Source organism: Bos mutus, chromosome 22 (genome assembly GCF_027580195.1).
Source record: "Bos mutus isolate GX-2022 chromosome 22, NWIPB_WYAK_1.1, whole genome shotgun sequence".
Lineage (NCBI taxonomy): Eukaryota > Metazoa > Chordata > Mammalia > Artiodactyla > Bovidae > Bos > Bos mutus.
In genome coordinates this window covers 71,073,958-71,098,755 of record NC_091638.1, presented here as the reverse complement: position 1 = coordinate 71,098,755, position 24,798 = coordinate 71,073,958, and the positions used below count along the sequence as shown (strand labels likewise).

At 44.0% G+C, this 24,798-nt stretch overlaps 2 protein-coding genes across 3 annotated transcripts; both read left to right on the top strand.

The window, feature by feature from the left end:
• Positions 1-377: 377 nt before the first annotated feature.
• Positions 378-3,228, top strand: LOC102277418 (secretoglobin family 1D member). Of its 2 annotated transcripts, none has more exons than XM_070359007.1 (3): positions 378-537; positions 2,203-2,384; positions 3,097-3,228. In XM_070359007.1, the coding sequence occupies exons 1-3, from the start codon at positions 483-485 to the stop codon at positions 3,160-3,162; spliced, it is 303 nt and encodes a 100-aa protein (XP_070215108.1). In that variant the 5' UTR covers positions 378-482; the 3' UTR covers positions 3,163-3,228. The 2 variants fall into 2 exon arrangements, with proteins under 2 accessions (XP_070215108.1, XP_005901353.1); XM_005901291.3 differs by having other exon boundaries at positions 2,203-2,390.
• Positions 3,229-18,712: 15,484 nt separating this feature from the next.
• On the top strand, positions 18,713-22,176 carry LOC102277698 (mammaglobin-A). Its single transcript, XM_005901292.3, has 3 exons — positions 18,713-18,868; positions 20,694-20,884; positions 21,985-22,176. The coding sequence occupies exons 1-3, from the start codon at positions 18,814-18,816 to the stop codon at positions 22,015-22,017; spliced, it is 279 nt and encodes a 92-aa protein (XP_005901354.1). The 5' UTR covers positions 18,713-18,813; the 3' UTR covers positions 22,018-22,176.
• The last annotated feature ends 2,622 nt before the right edge of the window (positions 22,177-24,798 follow it).

The window sequence follows — 24,798 nt, the reverse complement described above, 5'->3', positions numbered from 1 at the left end:
GAAAATCACCGATTTCTTTCACAGTTGTCACCATGCTACTAACCTTTCTCCTTAAGGCATAATCTTACACTAAAGATGTACCCTAACTGAGCTAAAGCTTTGTTCATCCTTATTCATTAATTTATTCAAGGAAGATGTGCTTATCATCTTCTCTGTTCCAAGCACCGACACCCAGGGGGTTTTGCATCCATTAACCGATTATACATTTGTGAAACTACAACCTTGGTTTTTACTACAAAGCAGAGGTGTATGGTATCTGTGAATGGGACTTTGGCCAAGCCATTGTGACATTGTGGATGGCATCAAGCCCTGAGTGAAGAAGGAAGGGCTGGAAGCCAGACTTTGCCACCTGCCGTATGTCCATGTGGGCAGGGCCAACAGAGCTCTCCAGGTACAAATAGCCCTGGGCTCCCCAGGCTCCTGAGTCCAGCTCCTGATTGCTTGTCATTCACCAAGGCTGAAAACTCAAAGCAAAATAAACCATGAGGCTGTCTGTGACTGCCCTGCTGGTTACTCTGGCCCTTTGCTACTACGAGGGTGAGTATCCTTTCTAATCTGCCCAGCACCAGCCTTGGTGAGAACTTTTCCCTTGTATTTTCACTGGGTGAACTTATCTGGGGAGTGGGGAAGCAACATATCAGAATCCAAACCTCTTCCTCTACTTGACAGTGAGTCCCCCACAAGCCCAGGCCTCATTTGATCAATTTCCAATATATTCTAGAACTCTTACCAAAAACTCATTGCAGGCAAATTTTAAAAGCTTTCCACCCAAAGTCTCACTCCTCGTCTGTGATCTGTGTTTCAGAAGCAGTGTGACCTAGTAAGATTTGGATGTGAATCACAGTACTTTGACCTTGAACAAAATGCTTAGTCTCTCCAGATAATCCTCTTATCATTCCATTTTTCAGGGTCCAGCAAGAGTAGTTTACCACAATAAAGTGGGATTAAGTGTGTCAAGAGTCTAGATATTTAGTAGTTACCACTGTTCTTGCTCCTAGAGTTTCTTAGGTGACAGCTGAGTTGACAGCCTTTTTAACTAATAGACTCAGACTCAGAAAATGTTACAGCTGGAAGGGTTTTGGGGAGAGATTTTTACTTCAGGAAGAGTCAGTGTTCTCTGAATCTCTGAATATAAGATCTTCAAATGGGGTCTGCAAATAAGCAGCACTCAGATATCTACAAATGCCACTTGTTTCCTAGGAGTCTTTCCACCAGTAATGGTAGAACTAGTGTGATCATTAGAGTCACAGACTTCATTTTTCTACAGTTAATTCCAGCCACTTCTTCATCCATACTTTCGCTCTGCTTCATGCCGTCAATACTGGTGCAAGTCCCTTTGAGTGTTTCTCTTTTATCGAACTTGCTAAACGTCCTTCTCTTTCCCTGTGCTGCCCTTTCAAATTCCCTGCATAGTTTGATGTCTGACCAGGGGGCAGATCAGAGCCTTGACAGAATACATCCCAGGCTGCCAGGTGGCTGTCAAGAGTTGGTGGGGATGGACAATCCAGACCAGGAAAAGGTGATCACTTCTGGCCTCAGCACCCTTCTGGTGGGGTCAGGAATGAGCACCCATTCCTACCTCTCACCTTCTCTAAGAATTCTGTACATCACTACAGAATACAAGAGTCAATCATCACTTTGTGTATAAGCTTCAAATGTGTTCAAATTGATTAGATTTTTTTTTTAGCTACATCTGCATCCAATGATAGAAACCTATGCTTTGATTTAGTCTCAAAGTAGCATATAGTTTACATACTCTTCTCCAGGTTTATTCTTCCTCCCTTCTGTGATCGCTGGTAAGATCTGATTCTACCATTCACTTGAAAACTCAGTTCCTAGAATCTCCTCTTCCCCAGTATCCAAGACAAAATACGGTGTCACTCAACTGATAGGCAAAACTTGATTTTTTTTTTAAATCGAAGGAAAGTGAATTTCAGCAAAGCGAGGGAGCTTTGGAAAGTAGTGGGTGTACTTTAAAAAAAGGAAAAAAACTGAACTCAGGGAAACTGATTTCTAGTCCTGGCTCAGCCACTTGCTCCGGGGTCTTGAGGAGTCACAGCCCTAGGGTCCCACGCTGCCATTGGCACAATTACCAGATGAGATTGTAACACCCTTGGGGTTGCTGTCTTGTTCTAATTCAGAGAACCACGGGGGAAAGTGACTTTCCCTACATCAATTGTATCTCTTTTCCTTCTGCTCCAGCCAATGCAATTGTCTGTCCAACGTTTGCTGTGGATCTGACAGAGTTCTTCTACTTTCCTGACCTGCTGTACAGGCTGTCACTTGCCAAGTACAATGCACCTCCAGAAGCCGTGGCTGCCAAGATGGAAGTGAAGCAATGCACGGATAGATTCTCAGTCAAAAACAGATTAATCATTACCAACGTACTGGTAATATCCTTCTTGCTGCACAGAAGCTTCTGCTCAGCTGCACATGCCAGGAGTGGGGTCAGCGGGCTGGTCCAAAGCGGGCAGCTGTCACTGCTCACTTCCGACCCTTGGCCACCGGCTGGATGATGACATCCCGCCTGCCGAGCTCCCCTAGGGAAGATTGCACAGGGCCTCTGGACATGTTCCTCCTTCTGGGGTCACTCCCCTGGGTGCCAAGTGGTCCAGAGTGTCCTGAGGAGGAGGACGTGTGCTGTCCTGGCCCCATCGTAAGGCTCAGAGCAGCAGGAGATTGTCCTACTCTCCCCTCACTCCCGCCCCGATCCTGTAACCCTGTGTCCCCTTTGGACTGAACATGTGGGGTTCCTGGGAGATCAGAGAAAAGAATGCCTGGACTGCCCCCTCCAAACTTCATCCTCCTCCCTCCTTTGGAAACCCAAGTCCTGCCCATGATGACCACCTCACGGTTTATCTGCTTGTCTATGGAAAGCATTCTTTCCTGACTTGCGTGGTTTGCTGTGATTGTACCAGGTCTATGTCATTGACCATGCACTCTGGCTTCCTGCTTCGGGCCCTCCCACTTGCCTTTGGCTGGTTGAAATTTCATCGACCACGTAGTTGTGAATGAGAGTCTGTGTTAATGTAGTTAATGTGTCATCTCCAGCAGCAAGAATGATCTCTCCTTTCTTTCTTTCTTTTTCTGTTTCAGGGGAAAATACTGCTGAATTGTACTGTCACAGATGCGAAAGCTGTACTAAATCCTTCTTCTGCATAATCACCTGATCTTCCATTGAAAATGTAGAGGTTTCAACATCTTGCTCAATAAATGATTTACCCTGCACTTCTCTGCTTGTCCTGTTATTATTCAGCTGTTTCTGGCTTTGAGTAGGGGTGGTTTTCATCATGAAGTGACCATTGAGTGTCATCACTAGTAAATTTTAGAGGCCCAATATCCAGTTAGCCACAGAAACCTGAGGTGCAGGGCTCTCAGGAAGAAATATCTGGTTATGTATCAGTCTGCATTTCTCTGCAGGTTTTCCACTCATGGTGCCATGATGAAGGGGTGTTGCTGCTGTTTAGTCTCTCAGTCTTGTCTGACTCTTTTGCGACCTCATGGACTATAGCCCACCAGGCTTCTCTGCCCATGGGATTTCGCAGGCAAGAATACTGGAATGCATTACCATTTCCTTCTCCAGGGGATATTCCCAACCCAGGGATCAAACACGGCTCCTGCACTGGCAGGCGGATTCTCTACCACTGAGCCACCAGAGGATGAAGGGATACTTAAGGGTAAAAAGCAGTTAAACATTCCTGTTACTGGTCTTGATTTGAGGGATACCCACATCATGGCAACCCACTCCAGTGTTCTTGCCTGGAGAATCCCAGGGATGGGGGATCCTGGTGGGCTGCCATCTATGGGGTCTCACAGAGTCGGACACGACTGAAGCGACTTAGCAGCAGCAGCAGCACATCATATCTGGGGCTTCCCCAGTGGCTCAGGGGTAAAGAATCTGCCTGCAATGCAGGAGATGCAGGAGATGTGGGTTTGATCCCTGGGTCAGGAAGAGCCCCTGCAGAAGGGCATGGCAACCCACTCCAGTATTCTTGCCTGGTGATCCCATGGACAGAGGAGCCTGGAGGGCTACAGTCCATGGGGTCACAAAGAGTCAGGCACGACTGAAGCGGCTGAGCACGCACGCAGTATGCACAACATACCTGGCCAGTCACGTGACCTCCAACCAGCAGCATCATTCATACTTTGTCCTCATATTAACCATAACCAAACTGCTTGGTCTTTTTACCTTCACTGTGGTTTCAAACCTATGAATTGTCCAGTGCAATTTGTTCTCCATTTTCTTCTCAGTTTTTAGTGAATACTCAGGGCTCAGCCAACGGTTAACTCCTTCTCACTCTGCACAATCACATTGATCATCGGCATCTCTACCTTCACCAACCTCTTGGCTTAATGCTTCCTCTCTCCAACTGTCCCAAGAACTCCAGAAGCAAGCATCCAGCTGCCACCTGGACAACACCCTTCAAGCACTCCACAGTTACAGCTGAAGGAAAGTATAAAACTGAAAACACCATCTGCCCGTAACCTACTCCTCTTCCAGGTGACCCCCTCCCAGCTACTTGACCCATCATCTAGTGAAAACTGGAAGATATCATAGGCTTCTGGACCAGTTTCCAGTGGCTGCTGTAACACATGATCCTACACGTGGTGACTTCAGTCAAATTATTTTCTCAAAGTTCAGAGGGCAGAACCCCCAAATCTGTTACACTCTACTGAAATCATTGTGTCAGGAGGGCCATGCTCCCTCTGGAAGATCTAGGTAGAAATCTGTTATGGCTTCTTCCAGCTTTGATGACTGATAGCATTCTTTATTTTGCACCCACATCACTCTGATCTCTGCCCTGTGGGATCACATTGCCAAATCTCCCTCTACCTCCTTCATATAAAACACGTGGGATTGCATTTAGAGGACCCTTGAGAATTCAGGTTAAATGTCCCCATCTCAAAATCTGTAACTTTATCACATCTGTGAAGTCTTTTTTTTTTTTTTGAGCCTTGGAAGGATAATGTTACAAATTTTAGGGGTTAAGATATGGATATCTTTAAGGAGCTTTGTCAGCTTACTACAGCTCATCTCGCCTCTGACATCTGCAGATTCACTAAGTTCTGCCCCCTCCACTGTGGCTTCTGAGTAGGCCCTCCTTTCCATCCTCACAGCCATCGTCACAATCCAGCCCTCATCCTTCCCGGCTTGGACCAAAGTCTCTTAAATGGTCTCCTGGGCTCTGTGATACCCCTCCTGTGATACCACCTCACGGATGCCAAAGTGAGCCTTCTAAAATTGGGATGTGAATCTGAGACCACTTCTGTAAATACAAGGGCACGTGTTTCCAAATGCTTCAAGTAACAGAACTTATTATTCATTTGACAGCACTCTCAAATTACATGGGGTATATTTACACAATCACTTAATTGAGAAACAGAAGATAATGATTATCAATGAATAACAGTGTTTTTATAATAAGTGTATTTTTAATCACATCAGGAAATACATGTGCTTAATTTAGTCCCTATTTTGTGAAACACATTACATATTCAGTCTACACACGATGCTTCATGGACACAGGGATTCATGGAGCTCTTGCAACACTCTGAGAAACCGAAATTGGAATCATTGCTGGGAGGATCAAGGCCCACCGTGGACACTACACATGAGGACTTCCACAACTCAGTCCCTGGGTGTCGATCCAAGAAATCCAACTAGTAGAATTCTAGAATGGAAGAGATCACAATGATAAGGAAATCTCCAAAGAAATACTGTGAGAAAATTTCCTATAAATGAAGAATATGAAATTGAATAATCCACTCACTCCCCACAACCAAACACATTTTGTGACTTTCTGTGACTTTAACTTACTCTAAAGAAATATGCTGCTTTCAGAAAGAAACACTAAGTCATACCCGAAGATGGAGAATAAAAACGGAATCAGCTCAAGAGGGAAGGGATAGATGTATACTAATAGCTTATTCATGGTGTTGTACACAACATATAAAACAGTTATCCTCCAATTAACAATCAACTGTAAAAAATAGAATCAACACAAAACTAGAAGATACAGAAGTAAAACTAAAAATTCAAAGGCTCTGACCTGCAGCTATCAGTTCAGTCGCTCAGTCATGTCCAACTTTTTGCAACCCCGTGGACTGCAGCACACCAGGCCTCCGGGTCCATCACCAATTCCTGGAGCTTGCTCAAACTCATGTCCATCAAGCCGGTGATGCCATCCAACCATCTCATCCTCTGTCGTCCCCTTCTCCTCCAGTCTTCAATCTTTCCCAGCATCAGGGTCTTTTCCAACGAGTCAGTTCTTCACATCAGGTGGCCAAAGTATTGGAGTTTCAGCTTCAGCATCAGTCCTTCCAATGAATATTCAGAACTGATTTCCTTTAGGATGGACTAGTTTGATCTCCTTGCAGTCCAAGGGACTCTCAAGAGTCTTCTTCAACACCACAGTTCAAAAATGTCAGTTCTTTGTCACTCAGCTTTCTTTATCTGAAGCTAAATACAAATATAATTCTATATGCAATCAACTATCATTTAAACATGAAAATAAAGATATTTCAGAAGTGCAAATCCTCAAAAGTTTTGCCTCCAATGAGCTTTTTGTCAAAAGGTATTAGAGGATGTGCATTACAAAAAAGAGGAAGTAGATGAAGAAAGAAGTATGCTGCTGTTTAGTCACTGAGTCATGTCTGACCCTTTGGCAACCCCATGGACTGTAGCCCACCAGGCTCCTCTGTCCATGGGACCGTCCAAGCAAAAATACTGGAATGGTTTGCCATTACCTTCTCCAGGGTATCTTCCGGACCCAGGGACCAAACCCACATCTTCTGCATTGGAAGGTGTATTCTTTACCACTGAGCCACCAGGGAAGCCTGTGGAAAGAAGCATGCAATCCTGTATATACAGGAAATAACATGGATTTTTATATATTAACCAGTAGAGAACAGAAAAAATATTGAGAACATGTCAACATTAGGAGACAATTAAAAAAGTGGTAGATGAGAATGAGGGTACATGGTGAGGATGGGAATGGAAGGTGTCTAATGTTGTTCCTTAGGAACTCCTTTTCTCTCTAAGTTTTAAATATTCTTTTTCTTTTGTTTTTTTTGATATTTTTTTAATTTAATTTAATTTTTAAACTTTACATAATTGTATTAGTTTTGCCAAATATCAAAATGAATCTGCCACAGGTATACATGTGTTCCCCATCCTGAATCCTCCTCCCTCCTCCCTCCCCATACCATCCCTCTGGGTCGTCCCAGTGCACTAGCCCCAAGCATCCAGTATCGTGCATCGAACCTGGACTGGCAACTCGTTTCATACATGATATTTTACACGTTTCAATGCCATTCTCCCAAATCTTCCCACCCTCTCCCTCTCCCACAGAGTCCACAAGACTGTTCTATACATCAGTGTCTCTTTTGCTGTCTCGTACACAGGGTTATTGTTACCATCTTTCTAAATTCCATATATATGCATCAGTATACTGTATTGGTGCTTTTCCTTCTGGCTTACTTCACTCTGTATAATAGGCTCCAGTTTCATCCACCTCATTAGAACTGATTCAAATGTATTCTTTACTGGAAATAGAACTGCCTTATGATCCAGCAATCACTGCTGGGCATACCCACTGAGGAAACCAGAAGGGAAAGAGACACGTGTACCCCAATGTTCATCTTTTTCTTTTCTTTTGCCCTGTTGTGCAACTTGCAGAATCTTAGGTTCCTGACCAGGGATTGAACCAGTGCCAAAACAATGAAAATGCTGATTCCTAACCACCGTACCACCAGGGAATTCGCTCTTTTGTTTTTTAAATTGAAGTATAATTGATTCACAATGTCGTGCTCGTTTCTGGTATACAGCAAAGTGATTCGATTATCTATATATATTCTTTTTCAGATTGTTTTCCATTGTAGTTTATTATAAGATATTGAACACAGTTTCCTATGCTATACAGTGAGGCCTTGTTGTTTATCTCTTTTATGCATCATAGTTTGTATCTGCTAATCCTAAACTCCTAATTCATCCCTCCCCCATCCTCTTCACCCCCTTTTCCCTTTGGTAACCATAAGTCTGCTTTCTGTATCTGTGAATCTGTTTCTGTTTCGTAAAGAAGTTTATTTGTATCATTCATTAGATTCCACATAGAAGTGATGTCATATAATATTTGTCTTTCTCTGTCTGACTTACTTCACATAGTATGATAATCTCTTGGTCCATCCATGTTTGCTGTAATTGGCATTATATCATTCTCTATTATGGCTCAGTCATATTCCTTTGTATGTATATATCACGCCTTCTTTATCAATTTATCTGTGGGTGAACACTTAGATTGCTTCCATGTCTTGGCTACTGTAAACAGTGCTGCTATGAACATTGGAGTGCATGTACTTTTCAAATTAGAGTTTTCTTCAGGTATATGCTCAGGAATGGGATAGCTGGATCATATGGCAACTCTGTTTTTAGTTTTTTAAGGAACCTCCTTACTGTTCCCATAGTGGCTGCACCAATTTACATTCCCACCAACAGTGTAAAAGAGTTCCCTTTATTCCACAACCTCTTCAGTGTATATTATTTGTAGACTTTTTGATGATAGCCATTCTGACCAGTGTGAAGCAGTGCCTCATTGTAGTTTTGCTTTGTCCTTCTTTCATAATAAGCAATATTGAGCTTCTTTCCACTTGCCTATTGGCCATCTGTATGTCTGCTTTGGTAAGATATCTATTTACATCTTCTGCCTTTTTTTTTATTGGCTTGCTTGTTTTTTCCGAATATTGAGTTGTATGCTTATATATTTTGGAAATTAAGCCCTTGTTGAATGCACAGTTCACAAATATTTTCTCCCAGTCCATAGACTATCTTTTAATTTAGTTTGTGGTTTCCTTTGCTGTGCAAAAGCTTTTAAGTTTAATTAGGTCCCATTAGTTTTGTTGTTGTTGAGTCCCTAAGTTGTATCTGACCAACTCTTTTCCAACACTGTGAACTGTAGCTCACCAGGCTCCTCTGTCCATGGGATTTTCCCAGGCAAGAATATTGAAGTGGGTGCCCTTCCCTTCTCCAGGGGATCTTCCTGACCCAGGGATTGAACTTGCACCTCCTGCGTTGGCAGGCAGCTTCTTTACCACCAAGCAACCAGAGAAGCTCCCCCGTTAGTTTACTTCACTTTTATTCCTCTTGTCTTGGGAGATGACCTAAGAAGACATTGCTATGATTCATGTCAGAGGTTGTTATACCTGTGTTCTCAACTAGGAATTTCATGGTGTCATGTCTACATTTAACCTTTAAGCCATTTTGAGTTTATTTTTCTGGATAGCATAAGGGTGTGCTCTAACTTCATCAATTTACATACAGCCGTCCAGCTTCCCCAACACCACTTGCTGAAGAAACCGTCTCTTCTCCATTGTATATCCTTCCCTCCTTTGTTGAAGATGAATTGATTGTAGGAGTGTGGGGTTTTTCTGGGCTCTCTATTCTGTGAAAACTGTTTTTCAATATTTTTGTTTTTGAACAATCCTAAAAGGCAGAGGAACCAGAGATCCAATTGCCAACATCTGCTGGATCATAGAAAAAGCAAGAGAGTTCCAGAAAAATATCTATTTCTGCTTTATTGACTATGCCAAAGCCTTTGACTGTGTGGATCACAATAAACTGTGGAAAATTCTGAAAGAGATGGGAATACCAGACCACCTGATCTGCCTCTTGAGAAATTTGTATGCAGGTCAGGAAGCAACAGTTTGAACTGGACATGGAACAACAGACTGGTTCCAAACAGGAAAAGGAGGTCGTCAAGGCTGTATATTGTCACCCTGTTTATTTAACTTATATGCAGAGTACATCATGAGAAACGCTGGACTAGAAGAAACACAAGCTGGAATCAAGATTGCTGGGAGAAATATCAATAACCTCAGATATGCAGATGACACCACCCTTATGGCAGAAAGTGGAGAGGAACTCAAAAGCCTCTTGATGAAAGTGAAAGTGGAGAGTGAAAAAGTTGGCTTAAAGCTCAACATTCAGAAAATGAAGATCATGGCATCTGGTCCCATCACTTCATGGCAAATAGATGCAGAAACAGTGGAAACAGTGTCAGACTATTTTTCTGGGCTCCAAAATCACTACAGATGGTGAGTGCAGCCATGAAATTAAAAGACGCTTACTCCTTGGAAGGAAAGTTATGACCAACCTAGATAGCATATTTAAAAGCAGAGACATGACTTTGCCAACAAAGGTTCATCTAGTCAAGGCTATGGTTTTTCCTGTGGTCATGTATGGATGTGAGAGTTGGACTGTGAAGAAGGCTGAACACCGAAGAATTGATGCTTTTGAACTGTGGTGTTGGAGAAGACTCTTGAGAGTCCCTTGGACTGCAAGGAGATCCAACCAGTCCATTCTGAAAGAGATCAGCCCTGGGATCTCTTTGGAAGGAATGATGCTAAAGCTGAAACTCCAGTACTTTGGCCACCTCATGTGAAGAGTTGACTCATTGGAAAAGACCCTGATGTTGGGAGGGGTTGGGGGCAGGAGGAGAAGGGGACGACAGAGGATGAGATGGCTGGATGGCATCACCGACTCGATGGACGTGAGTCTGAGTGAACTCCGGGAGTTGGTGATGGACAGGGCGGCCTGGCATGCTGTGATTCATGGGGTCGCAAAGAGTCGGACACAACTGAGCGACTGATCTGATCTGATCTGATGTTGTTATTTTAAACAAAAATTCTGACAAGTACAGGAAGGTGTAAGACAAATGAAAAGAACAGCCTGGATAGAAGAAAGGGGGCTGAAAAAATGGTTTGTAGCAAAGTCTGACCCTAAAAGTTGGTTACAATGCTTAAAATTATCTATGGTCAACTTGGAATCTATGCTACACCAAACTTAGGAGAAGCTGGATGTGTTCTGTTGAAAGAATTACTGAATTTCCTTAAGGAATTAATTATCATTAAGTGACAAGACATGAGTGAGAACTGAAGAAAAGTAGGAGGTATATCACTGAGAATGAGAGTCAATTATAGAAATGAGCAACCACTAGATATTCAAGGATGAACAAAGCTCCTAAGAGTTTGCATCCTCTGGGAAGAAAGAGTTGCTTAGGCAGGTGGTGGCTGAGTCAGATCTTGAAAGACAAAGTGGAGGAGTATAATACAGGAGAAAGAACCCTACCCCCCCTCCCCACCCCCCCCCCAGGAGTGAGGACAAACCGGGGAAAAGCCATGGATATGAAGCTGAACACCCCTATACTGGAGGCTGCAGATGCCCTCACTCCTGCCAGCATCTGTCTGCCCTGGGGCTGCACTTACAGCCCCAGAGTAGGTAGCTACCTAGACCTATTGATCCATCATCACAAGGACAAACAACTTAGATGTTTCCCTAGTCTTGAATTTCTCAACCATGGCTTTACTGACATCTGAGGCTGAAGAAGTCTTCTTTGAGTAGATGCCCAGGCATTGCAGGTTGTCCAGCAGCATCCCTGGTCTCTACCCACTTGATGCAAACAACATACCATCCACCCTGTGCGGACACCCAAAACATCTCTAGACACTGACAAATGTCCACAGTGTTGACACCCAAAACATCTCTGCTGCTGCTGCTGCTAAGTCGCTTCAGTCATGTCTGACTCCGTGCGACCCCATAGACGGCAGCCCACGAGGCTCCCCCGTCCCTGGGATTCTCCAGGCAAGAACACTGGAGTGGGTTGCCATTTCCTTCTCCAATGCATGAAAGTGAAAAGTGAAAGTGAAGTCGCTCAGTTGTGTCCGACTCTTAGCCACCCCATGGACTACAGCCCACCAGGCCCTCTGTCCATGGGATTTTCCAGGCAAGAGTACTGGAGTGGGGTACCACTGACAAATGTCCACAGTGCTGGAGGAAGGAGCATGGGTACCAGCCACAGTAGACAATCACTGTTCTAGCAATGGTAATACTTCATAAAAGTTCTTCCATATACCCTTCACAATGTCCCTAAGGACCAGAGGTTCACAACTGAGGATGTCAATGGTTAGCAACAAAAAGTGGCCATGAAGTGAGGGGAAAGTTACCAGCTGAACAGAGAAGAGAATGGCGTAAATACCTAATTAGCCATGTAGCTATCACATGGGTATGGGGATTAAAAGCTTAACCACAGAGTTTTTGGAAATGTCAGTTGTGTAAAGTGCAGGATTTTGGTGGATGAGCCAAAAAGAATTAGCTGGAGGTGACTCTTGATCCTGGCTCAGCTTCCAAATCCGGCTCACCACTCTAAGTCCGTGGATAGATCCAGGTTAGATTGGATCAAGGTAACGCTTACTTCTTGGAGACAAGGAGGTGACACAGTCCGCGGACGGCTTGGGTTCCAACTTCCTTCTCTCTTGACCTGTCCTCTACTTATTTTGACTCCAAAGTCCTCATCCAGAGCATAAAGAAGATAGTGTTAGCACCAGGATGTCAGGCTAATGCCTGCTTTTAATGTTGAGTTTGATCCTTTAGTAGAGAGTCAAGTTTAAATAAGCTTCTCTTTCTAAATAGACTTAGTAGTAAAAGCAGGTATTATCATCAGTGAAGTCTTTGTATCAATTCAAGATCTATCTCAAAAAAACACTGACACAGTGATTAATTAAGCACTTACCATAGTTCCCTTCACACAAAAATCAGAGGTGCACCGGCCATGCCCTCAAGGAACAGAACAGGGAGGAAAGGGCCATGGATTCAAGATTCTGCAGAGATCAAAAGAGAGCTCACCATGGAGAGCCAAAGGGACCTTGGAAGGGAGATCTCCATAGATTGAGGGGCCAGGAAAGGGCATGAAAACACGCGGCTGTCCTTGATGAGGCATCAGGAATAAATAAGGATTTTCAACTCAGATGGACTGAGGCAAGAACAGTGAGGAAGGAGGGCTCACAGGGAGCAAAGAGCTGGAGAAGAAAACTATCAGACCCCCACGGAGGTCAGTCCGTAGTTCACACGGGGCAGTTGTGTAAGTCCAGGTCACAAGAATCCCTCTGACTTACTTCACTTTGTATGATAATCTCCAGGTCCATCCATGCTGTCACAAATGGCATAATTTCATTCTTTATAATGACTTTGCTTTGAGAACCCCATGAACACAATGAACAGGCAAAAAGATATGACCCCAGAAGATGAGCCCTCCAGGTCAGTAGGTGTCCAATGTGCTGCGGAAGAAGAAAGGAGAAACAGCTCCATAAAGAAAGAAGAGGCTGGGCTAAAGTGGAAGCGTCACTCAGTCTGGTGGTGAAAATAAAGTCCGATGCTGTAAAACAATGCGTAGGACTGATGCTGAAGCCAAAGCTCCGATACTTTGGCCACCTGATGTGAAGAGCTGACTCACTGGGAAAGACCCTGACGCTAGGAAAGATGGAAGGCAAGAGGAGAAGGGGACGACAGAAGATGAAATCGTTGGGTGGCATCATTGACTCTATGCACATGAGTTTGAGCAAACTCTGGGAGAGCGTGAAGGACAGGGAAGCCTGTTGTGCTGCAGGCAGTGGGGTTGCAAAGAGTCAGACACCACTGAGCGACCAAACTGAATGGAACTAACTGTGGAGCACAGTATGGAGATTTCTTAAAAAATTAAAAAGAATTGCGTTATCATCTAGCAATCCCATTCCCGAGCATATAACCAGACAAAACTGTAATTCATTCCTTCCAATGAATATCCAATACTGATTTCCTTTAGGATGGACTGGTTGGATCTCCTTGCAGTCCGACATTCCTACACTGTTGGTGAGAATGTAAATCGGTGTAGCCATTGTGGAATGTTGGAATCAAGATAGAGTGCTTTAGGAACTTCCCTGGTGTTGGTGTGCTTAGCTGCTCAGTCGTGTCCGACTCTTGCGACCCCAAAGACTGTGGCCTGCCAGGCTCCTCTGTCCATGGGATTCTCCAGGCAAGAATACTGGAGTGGGTTGCCATCTGGGTGGGCCCAGTGGCTAAGACTCTGTGTTCCCAATGCAGGCAGACCAGGTTCAATCCCTGGTCAGGGAATTAGATCCCACATGCCCCGACTAAAGATCCTATGTGCCACAACTAAGACCCAGTGCAGCCAAATAAAAAAGTAAAAGGGATTGTAGTTAATTAGTTGCTAAGTCATATCCTACTCTTTTGTGACACCATGGACTGTAGGCCACCAGGCTCCTTTGTTCCTGAAATTTCCCAGGCAAGAATGCTAGGGTGGGTTGCCATGTCCTTCTCCAGGGAATCTTCCTGACCCAGGGATTGAACCCACATGTCCTGCATTAACAGGCAGGTTCTTTACCACTGAGCAACCAGGGAAGTCCAATTAAAAAAAGGTACAATGCTTTATTTTCAAACTCATTCCCTTTCACCTCGGATCTGACCATAAGGCTTCCGTGGGTATTTTAGAGAAGGTAAAGCTGAAGCAGAGAGTTCAGTCATCTCGAAAGGTCCTAGTAGTCTTTCCAAGTTGATCATAAGGCATTTCTCCACTTTATAAAATTAATCGCTAGCAGCTGACATGTAGGCCGTTCCTGCTCTGTGCCCAGTCCTGTTCTAAGCACTTACATATTGTAACACGCTAGGACCGCACAACATCCCTAAGACTATTTCCATTGTGCACGGAGGCACAGCTGTGAAATCCCGACAGTGGGCTGAGCCCAAGGCAAGGGGGGCATCCGGTCTAGGAAAGGCCTGATGGCTTGAACAACAGACAACTCACTGACGACAAAATTGTCTCCCAAGCCAGGGCCTGTCCTGCAGTTCCTGGCCTGGTTAAGTGCCTCTCCACCAGAAAAACATCCTTGTTTACTGACATGACTGGTGATATTTTAGTTCTCAAGACTTTTAGACTTTGGCATGATCTTAAGGAAGCAGAGACTCACCTCCAAAGAACATGCCCCGGGTTAATGTTCCCACAGCCCTGGAGGTGAGAAGCAGAACCAGTTTTACCAAAGGAATGAAAATAAAGAAATAGGGATGTTATCTTGTCCCCAGAATATTGTGGAGTTGATTCATCTGGGTCACTTACAATTAAAAAAAAATAACTTCATGATCATCTAAATTTCAAAACGTGGTGCAGTCATAAAAAATCCACCTGCCAGTGCAGGGGACGTAAGAGATGCGGGTTTGACCCCTGGGTCAGGAATATACCCTGGAGTAGAGTATGACAACCCACTCCAGTATTCTTGCCTGGAGAATCCCATGGACAGAGGAGCCTGGTAGGTTGCAGTCCATGGGGTCACAAGACTCAGACACAACTGAGCATAGAGCACACAAACTTCAAAATGATTTTGGTACACTTTTGGGTCAATGGATGAATCCCTGGGGGGGACAAAATGGTTGTCACTAAATGTTATTACTTACATTAAATATGCCACGGCCTCCAATGACCAAAATATGAGTATGAACATATCTCAGGTCTTCTATAAGCTCAATACCAGACCAAATATAATACTCCCTTACCAAATGCTTTCTCCCCCAAAACACAAGGTAGTCAGGGAAAAAGTGTGTGTTAGTCGCTCAGTCGTGTCTGACTCTTTGTGACCCTTTGGACTATAGCCCACCAGGCTCCTCAGTCCACGGGATTTCCCAGGCAAGAATACTAGAGTGGATTGCCACATCCTCCTCCAGGGGATCTTCCTGACCCAAGAATCGAACCCACATCTCCGTGTCTCCAGCAGTCAGGGTAAAATTTGTGAGTAATTCATCTCTACACTGCGGTTTATCATAGTAGATGGTCAATAAATGTCACTCAAACACAGAAACTGAAGGCCCCTCACTCCTCTAGTGTCAGGACTTAATTTGGGGACCTGGGTCAAAATCCCTTTGGGAAAGAAAACAAAATCAAGCCAACAACACAAGCATCCTGACCTTTAGATTTCTTCTATTTCTCCTTGTAAATGCTGGCTTGCAAAGCAGTCTTTTGCAAGGCGAGCTGTTATTTAATTCACTTAAGAACAATCATCCCTTGCTATGGAGAACACCCCTCTTTATTGTGGGCACCACATACATGATGTGGGATTTGTTTCAGAGTAATAAACCTCTGAGGGGGTCCAGGGTCCTTGCAGATAACAGGCATGTCCCAACAACTGGGTGACCAGCCAGAGCCTCCATTAAGTCCTGGTCAGGGATTTCATTACCAATGTCCTTCACTTGCCTTTGGAAGGCAGATCACCAGCAATGGTCACCTGGGGGAAAATACGTATGTAAGAACATAGCCTTCTTCCTTATTTCTCACCCTCTGGCTAAATCAGTAGTGTTCTCGGCAATTTATGTTCCAGCTGAATGACAGAAAGGGGTGAGTCCCAAATAATCCAAAGAGCAAATAATACATTCATGGGTAGTTAACTATTGACTCTTTTCTCTGACTCTCTAGTCCTTAAACCTAAGCTGACCTTGTTTCTCTTGTTCCTATTCTCTTTCTATTACCCCTATTTCAACTGGTGTGGGTTCTCTCTTATGAGGCTAGCCTGTCCCCCCTGTGACACCAAGAGATACACATTTCTTGCTTTCCTTGTCATGACAAGTACAATCTGCTCCTCAGGGCCTCTGTACTTGCTGTTCCCTCTGCATAGAACACTCTTCCCGGAATTTCCCTTGGATATTCTGTTCACTCATCCAAGCTTAGAAGGCCTTCTTCCTACAACTTGCCTGGACCTCCCTACAGGACACTGTCCTTAGTGGTTTTTTATTAGAGCTGTTGCTTTGTGATATCACTCATTCGGTTGAAGGCTTGTCTGTTGCCTGCCCCGTAAGCACCACAAGGGCAAGGTCCGGGTCTAACTTATCCCTGCAGATGAATGTGTGACACATAGCAAAGGGCCCAGTCAGAGTAGAAGCTCCTGGTATTGCTAAATGATGAATGGATGGATGGGTGGACGGATGGATGGGTGGACAGGTGGATGGAAAGATGAATGGGTGGTTGGCTGGATGGATAGATGAATGGATGGGTGGATAGATGAATGGATGGGTGGGTGGATGAATGAACCTCCCACTAATCCATGATACCCTGTTTTAAGCCCTGTGATAGGCTCTTTACATAGAGACAAACATACATACATCTTGACAAAACCAAGCATGGCATCATTCATGCCCCTTTTAGCAGTGAGGAAAAGGAAGCTCAGAATGACCACGAGTTTGTCCAAGGACACTTCGTGATTAGGTGTTGCATCCATGCTTCAAATCCACGTCTGTATGAACCCAGATCCCATCGCCATTCCACCATTCAGCTTTGCCTCCCCTAAGCAATCGGCTTTTCTACTTCACAACATCCTTTGTGTCAGTGGAAGAAAAACCCTAAAAACCTAACTAAAAGTAGATGAAAATTCATTCATAGATTTATAATAGAATAAATTGATGAAACTGAGTGAACTAATGAGATAGTCTTTGATAAAACAAATTTCACAGAGGTAAGACATTTTTAATTTTTCAGTTCAGTTCAGTCTCTCAGCCATGTCCGACTCTTTGCCACCCCATGAACTGCAGCACGCCAGGCTTCCCTGTCCATTACCAACTCCCACAGCTTGCTCAAACTCATGTCCAACCAGACAGTGATGCCGTCCAACCATCTCATCCTCTGTCATCCCCTTCTCCTCCTGTCTTCAATCTTTCCCAGCATGAGTCTTTTCCAATGAGTCAGTTCTTCACATCAGTCCTTCCAATGAATATTCAGGACTGATTTCCTTTAGGATTGACTGGTTTGATCTCCTTGCAGATTTTTAGTGTTTTTAATTTTTAACATTTCCCAAATTTAAAGCACCTTACAGAAAAAAAGCTTCTATAGACAAGAGAACTCTGCCTCCCAGAGGAGGTATGTGGTATCACACCCAGCTCTTGTGCTCGGTAAACCCGCAGAACAGACCCACAGCATATGCTACTTGTACTTTGAAGAAGAAGAGAGTAGAAACAAGAGGTGGAGGAAGAGGAAGAGGAGGAAGAAGAGATAATGATGATCACAATAATAATAAAAAACAAGGAGGACAACACAGGCTCACAATGCTGTGCTTTGCTTTATTCAGAAAGCAGATTTGCATTCATTTTACTTCAAGTCATATAATGCGGCCATGAAATTGAAAGAGGCTTGCTCCTTGGAAGAAAAGTTATGACCAACCTAGACAGCATATTAAAAAGCATAACATTACTTTGCCAATAAAGGTCTGTCTGGTCAAAGCTATGGTTTTTCCAATAGTCATGTATGGATGTGAGAGTTGGACTGTGAAGAAGGCTGAGTGCCAAAGAAATGATGCTTTCGAACTGTGGTGTTGGAGAAGACTCTTGAGAGTCCCTTGGACTGCAAGGAGATCCAACCAGTCCATCCTAAAGGAAATCAGTCCTGAATATTCATTGGAAGGACTGATGCTGAAGCTGTAAGTCCAATACTTTGGCCACCTGATGTGAAGAACTGACTCATTTATAAAGACCTTGATGCTGGGAAAGATTGAAGGTGAGAGGAGAAGGGAATGACAGAGGATGAGATGGTTGGATAGCATCACTGACTCGATGGACATGAGTTTGAGTAAACTCTGGGAGTTGGTGATAGACAGGGAGGCCTGGCATGCTGCAGTCCATGGGGTCGCAAAGAGTCGGACATGGCTGAGTGGCTGAACTGAACTGAACTGAATGTCATATATCTTGATGGCAGTTCTGAAATTGTTTGGGGTCCCAAAGACTCTGTCTCCTCAGTTTTCTACCAACAGAAAAATAGGCTGTCTGGGTTCTTGTTGGTTCTTGCTGTTGTTTCCTGGTCCAATGCCAGGTTTATCCTGTGACTCATTTCCTCATTTGTGGGAAGGATTAGCGTGGTGACCTGGAGAATAAAAGGAGGCGTTCTGGGCACTCACCTCTAAAGTGAGTTCCTTCTGCTCTGACATTAGACTGACTTGTCAGCAGCAGCTGCCTCCAACATGAAGCTGGTGACGGTCCTCATGCTGGTCGCCCTCCCCCTGTACTGCTATGCAGGTGAGTACTGATGGGCGCACAGATGTGGGGCTAAGGTTGCTGTCTGGTTCCCTGTGCAAGAGCTCCCAACCCCCAAGCACCAGTACAGGCCTGCCCACCAGAGACCTAAGCATCATCACTCATTCCAGAACATCTGAAAGAAGCCCTTTGTGAGCTTTGCCTCTGCCCTGGGGCTGCACGTAGTGTCTGACGACATTCAGGGTGTCCCACCATCATCACAGGTGCCATGGGATGAGGCTAGGGACTGACTACTAGAATTAGGCATTTCAGCAGGGCAAGGGGAAGAGATGCTCTGATGATTCCTGATTTTATACCAGATGGGTTTCCTGAAAGAGGCACTCTTGGAGTCTCCTTAAATATGAAAAGAAACAGGAAATCTGCCAGGAGGTAAAGTTCAGGCTGCGGTGGGTGACCCAGGGTCCTGCACCCAGTTGGGGAGTCCCAACTCTTCACAAGTTTTCACAGTTGATTTGAGCCCTTCTGGAATGCCTTTCCTCCCAGTCCCTCCCTGCTCAATGTTGACTGAAGAGGGGAGTTCACACCTCCTTGGAGGTCTCCTTCCCGAGTGAAGATCCAGTTCGAGAATAATGCCCTGGCGGCTAGTCTAGTCATCGGTAATAAGTCACAGACATAGTTTACTTTATTCAACTTACAAAGCTCTTTTGTTCTTCTTTCATTTCTGTTTATTTATTCTTAGTTGTACTAGGTCTTCATTACTTTGCCCAGGCTCTCTCTAGTTGTGGTGAGTGGGGGCAACCCTTCACTGGGGTGCGAGGGCCTCTCATTGCGATGGCTTCTCTTGTTGCAAAGCAAGGGCTGTAGAGCGTGGGCACAGCAGCTGTAGCACACAGGGTTAGCTGCCCTAAGGCATGTGGAATCTTCCCCAACCAGGGATCGAATTCACGTCCCCCACATTGGCAGGCAGATTCTTATGCGCTGTGCCACCAAAGAAGTCCTACAGAGCTCTTTTAAAAATCCTCACCTCATTTGTTCCTCAAGTACTTGCAGATGTGTTCAAGGTGACAGGCTCAAGGTCAACTAAATAAAAAATTACAGACCCAAGAATAAAAGCCAGTTCTATCTAATCCAGTTCCAGAACTCTTTCTCCTACCCAACTGAAATCACCACAACAGATCACTTCACAAACAAGAATTTCATTTGTACATTATTTTGTTTGTTTGTTTCAGAAAATCATTAGCATCAACAGAGCTAATGGACAATATTCTAGAAGCAGTACATGTACAATCCTGGGAAATTTTACTTGTTACTTGGAATGATAATGGTGAAACATCATATGACTCTGAACAAAGAAAGACCAGATAAAGTTTAATATGTTGCCCTGAGTCAGAGCGTCTCACTTCCTCAACACCCTCCTTAGTCAAGGTTACATAAGGTTTGGCTTCTAGAGGCTAGCAAGAGGAAGCACAGATGTTTTAGGTCTTAGAGAAATCCCAGATCCCAAGTTTACTCTTGTAGAATAGAGAACTGAAGACCATTTGCCATAATCTTTATGAATAGACATCTCTGCTGCTGCTGCTGCTGAGTCGCTTCAGTCATGTCCGACTCTGCGCGACCCCATAGACGGCGACCCACAAGGCTCCTCCGTCCCTGGGATTCTCCAGGCAAGAACACTGGAGTGGGTTGCCATTTCCTTCTTCAATGCATGAAAGTGAAAAGTGAAAGTGAAGTCGCTCAGTTGTGTCCAACTCAGAGACCCCATGGACTGCAGCCCACCAGGCTCCTAAATGACAACCACCATGGTTCTGCCCTCCAAAGATGTTCATGCATCCATAATGGAGCCCATGTTTGCCTTCTTTCTTCCCAGGTTCTTCTGGCTGCTCCCTTCTTGACAATGTGATTGAAAAATCAGTTGATCCCACTGTGTCCAAGGATGAATATAGAGTATATCTTAAAGATTTCGTACAGACTGACGTTGAGAAAAAGGCTGCAGATGAATTAAAGCAATGTTTTCTCCAGCAGTCAAATGAAACTCTGGCCAATTTCAAACAGATGTTGGTAATTTCAGCTTCTTCTGATGTGCTTTTACAACCAAGGGACAGGGACAAATAGACTCTACATTTGTTATTCATTACACTAAAGCGAGTGATGAATGTGTTTCATTTCCATTTATTTCATTGTGTGGTGAGTCTGATGACTTTGACATCAAGAAAGATGTCCAAGGCTACAGTGCTGAAGTCTTCAGTGAATAATAAATTTAAAAGACAGAAGAGGGAAAAGCAAAGGGTCTACCTAAACCACATTTCCCCAGTAGGCACAGAGGCAGACACACACACACACATTATGATCAGTGAAATAAACCAGTCACAAAAAGACAAAGGTAGCTCAACTCTTATACCAGGTTTCAGGAGTAGCCAATCTCATAGAAACACAGGGTGGAATAGTGGTTTTCAGAAGTCGGATATTGAGGGGAAATGGGGGTTATTTAACAGGTATATAGTTTCATTTTTGTAACCTGAAGACAGTCTGGAGATTGGTTGTACTGACTGCAGAGTGAATATAGTGTTAGGTATATTTGAAATGGTGAAAATGGTAAATAGAATCATTTACTATGTAATTTAAATTACATCATTTACTATGATCCTTATAATGAAGGATGCTAGGCTTTTTTTCTTGAAAAGCCTAACTCAGATGGATCTTTCTGAGTCACAGCCTCAAGATTTTACAGACTACAAAGTCAAAGATGAAGGTCCCGGCTATTTTCTACATTTCTGACAGAAAGTCTGCACAGGAATTCAAAAATTCCTTGGGTCCTTGTATTGGTGCTGAGATTGTCACGATTCTATGGAAAACTGATAATATACGTAGCATCGTTATAGATAAGTTATTAGAGCAAGAAATGTGCAGAAAAGAACTTACTCAAGGGACCTCTGGTGGGGAAAAGATCTGGAAGCACCAGCACTTCTTTGGCATTGATAAATGTCTCCTGAATGATAAGATAAATGGGATCATTCTGATTTAACTTCCAGGACTAATTCTCTTGAATGTCAGATGTGTGTGAACGCATTCAAGATAACAATTAGAAGAAATGTTTATTGTGTAAGATTTTATTTTGCAAGAGGGAGCTGAAAATCTAAGTGATTTTTTTTGTTTTTCAGCAAATCATATACGACAGTAAATACTGTAAATAATTCTAACTTTCTGCAAGACCTTTGGCTCAGAAATGTCAACTGGCGATGAGTATATACCACAAGCTGTCTGTCTTTTTTGTCTTTTAATCTACACACTGCAAGACAATTGTTGAAACCTCAAATACATTTTCATTTCAATAAAATATCTGCATATCTAAAGTTCTTTTTTGTTATCTGATTCAAATAGAGACTTTAGAGAGCTTCACATATAACACACACACAGAATTATTCATTAAATAACTCATGGGTGAAGGATGGAGGTATCTGAAAGGCACTTTGTCTCTTACCGTTTCTAGTCCAACATTAATTGTCTCTCTGGAAAAGCGGTTTTCCTCCCCTCCTCTTTCCCATCTCCCCAGGAACTAGAGGGGAGTTTCCAGTGGTTGGGTCATACCCAAGTTCCCTGACCTGCTTCAGTCTTCATCTTCATTCTGAACCCTGCTGGCCATGGGAGGCAGCTTTCTCAGCTCTCTCTGTCTCTTCCCCAAGTGTGCAGGGCTGGGAACAGAGCCATTGAGAGAGGTAACTCAGGCAAAGCCAGGGTGAATCCTATCTTGATTTTAAAATCTGATATATGGCACTAATCTTAACTTTTAACATTAGTTCACAAAAATATTGTTTACCCTAATTCCTGAGATTTGAGTGAGTTTAAGTCGCTTAGTCCTGACCGACTCTTTGCAACCCCATGGACTGTAGCCCGCGAGACTCCTCTGTCCGTGGAATCCTCCAGACGAGAATACTAGAGTGAGTAGCCACTCCGTTCTCCAGGGGAATCTTCCCGACCCAGGGGTCCAACCCGAGTCTCCTGCATTACAAGGAGATTCTTCACTGTCTGAGCCACCAGATGGTTGATGCCCCCTAATAGAACTGTAGGACTGTCCCCACATGTGTCCCTTGAATGGCAGCGTAACTCATCCCCTCATTCACACAAGGACCTACGAAGTCAGGAAGATCAGGGGGAAATGTGCACTATGTTGGAACAAAGCAAAACAAGAAATTTTAAAATCGCACCTTAGCTCCCTTTACTTCTACCAGTCCCCACAACCCTCTCACCAAAGATAAGTTACTGCCCTTCTGCTCACACCTCCCAGAGTCCCTTTTCCTTCTGGGGCCATCCCTTCTACCAGGAAGACCTCTGGCCCTTTCTTGGGATGATTCAGCTCCCCGAAATTCTGACTCTTCCCTCCTATATAATGTGTACAGGAAAGAGTCACGAGGGAGGTCCTACGATGGGGAGCCATTCTCTGGTCAGACCAGTCTCAGCTTTGAAGGGAGGTGGTCTTAGGATTGCAAGTAAGGGCAGCTCCCGGCTGCAAGCAAGCCTCTCCCCAGCCTCAGTCTCAGCACTCGGACAGCTTTGGCCTCCATCTGCCCCAGGACATCGGAGAGCTGTCCCAGTGGAGTGAAGATTCCCGTTCAACACAGTCACGCATTTGCCAGGCACACCACCCGGCTGAGGATATAACCAAAGAATGTCTGCTGGAGGGGCTGATGCCTGCAAAGCCATGCAGAGCCCAGGAGGATGACGGAGGACTTTGCTGACAACACCAGCAACTGCCAGACATCCAGCAGATGGGAGTGTTGGAAGAAACACCAAAGATTGGAGCAAACGGAAGCAGCTTTCTGGAATGTCCATGTCAGCAGGTCACTCAACCGACTTTGGCCACAGCAGAAGACACAGTGTACTTTCTGACCACCATGGAATCACACTGAAAACCGAGAACAGAATGATCATAGGAAAACCTCTAATCACTTGGCTAAAAGAGACACACAAACATACACACTCCTTTAAAAACCAATGAATCATCAAATACTTCCTAAATATTTTTTTTAAGTGTCTGTCCCCAGCACTGACCTGTCACCCTATGGTGGAAAAGGGTGGTCTTGTGCAAACTGCAGGCTTCATTACCTAACATGTAGCATCAGCACTAAGGGGATAAGGAACGGGGAGCAGATGGTAGGTACACAAGAGCTAAATTCCTGCGGAAAATGCACTGCTAACAAACTCTGGTGGAAACAGGAATCCTAGAGACCAGTGAGGAGGCTGGAATCATGAGTGTCATGTTCAAGATTTTTGGCAAGGTAAACATACAGAAAACACCTCGTAGAACTGTTTTTCCTATTTTTCCTTCTAACTACACTCTGTAGGACTCTTCCTGCCTAGAGTTGGAGACAGGACAGTGACATCTCTCCAGGCAGAAATGCATCATTCTTGCTATACTTCTAACATATGTCTTGGACTTAAGCAAATATTACATCTCTTGGAAGTTAACACTCAAGTTAAACCACTTCTCACAAAATGCATGAACAGCATCAAAAATCATCTGAGATAGATAGATAGATACAGATCTGAATCACTTTTCTGTACACCTGAAACGAACACAACATTATAAATCAACTATATTTCAGTAAAAAAGAAAAAATACACAAAGCGGATGCCAATTGCCTGGGAATGGTAATAAAAATAAATGTGCTTTATGAGTTTATGACTAAAAGGGCTCAGTGAGGACTAAGATCGATGGAAAAGACTCACATCTGAATAAATCCTAGTTTCCATGAATAAAATTCAGAAATTCAGGGTTGAAAAGAAAAACCTACATGTTTCCCACAAAATAAGTAGAACTCACATCAGACTTTTCAACAGCAGCATGAAAAGAGACTGGACACAGAAAGCTGATTGTGTGCATGTGTGTACTCTGTTGCTCACTCGTGTCTTTGAGACCCCATGACTGTAGCCTGCCAGGCTCCTCTGTCCATGGGATTTTCCAAGCAAGAATACTG

Bases quoted from the DNA above. Each gene is read 5' to 3' on its own strand.
- LOC102277418 (XM_005901291.3), top strand. From the start codon at position 483: ATGAGGCTGTCTGTGACTGCCCTGCTGGTTACTCTGGCCCTTTGCTAC. The intron at 538-2,202 runs GTGAGTATCCTT...CTTCTGCTCCAG, and splicing joins GGCCCTTTGCTACTACGAGG to CCAATGCAATTGTCTGTCCA. The intron at 2,391-3,096 runs GTAATATCCTTC...TTTCTGTTTCAG, and splicing joins TAATCATTACCAACGTACTG to GGGAAAATACTGCTGAATTG.
- LOC102277698 (XM_005901292.3), top strand. From the start codon at position 18,814: ATGAAGCTGGTGACGGTCCTCATGCTGGTCGCCCTCCCCCTGTACTGC. The intron at 18,869-20,693 runs GTGAGTACTGAT...CTTTCTTCCCAG, and splicing joins CCCCCTGTACTGCTATGCAG to GTTCTTCTGGCTGCTCCCTT. The intron at 20,885-21,984 runs GTAATTTCAGCT...TTTGTTTTTCAG, and splicing joins CCAATTTCAAACAGATGTTG to CAAATCATATACGACAGTAA.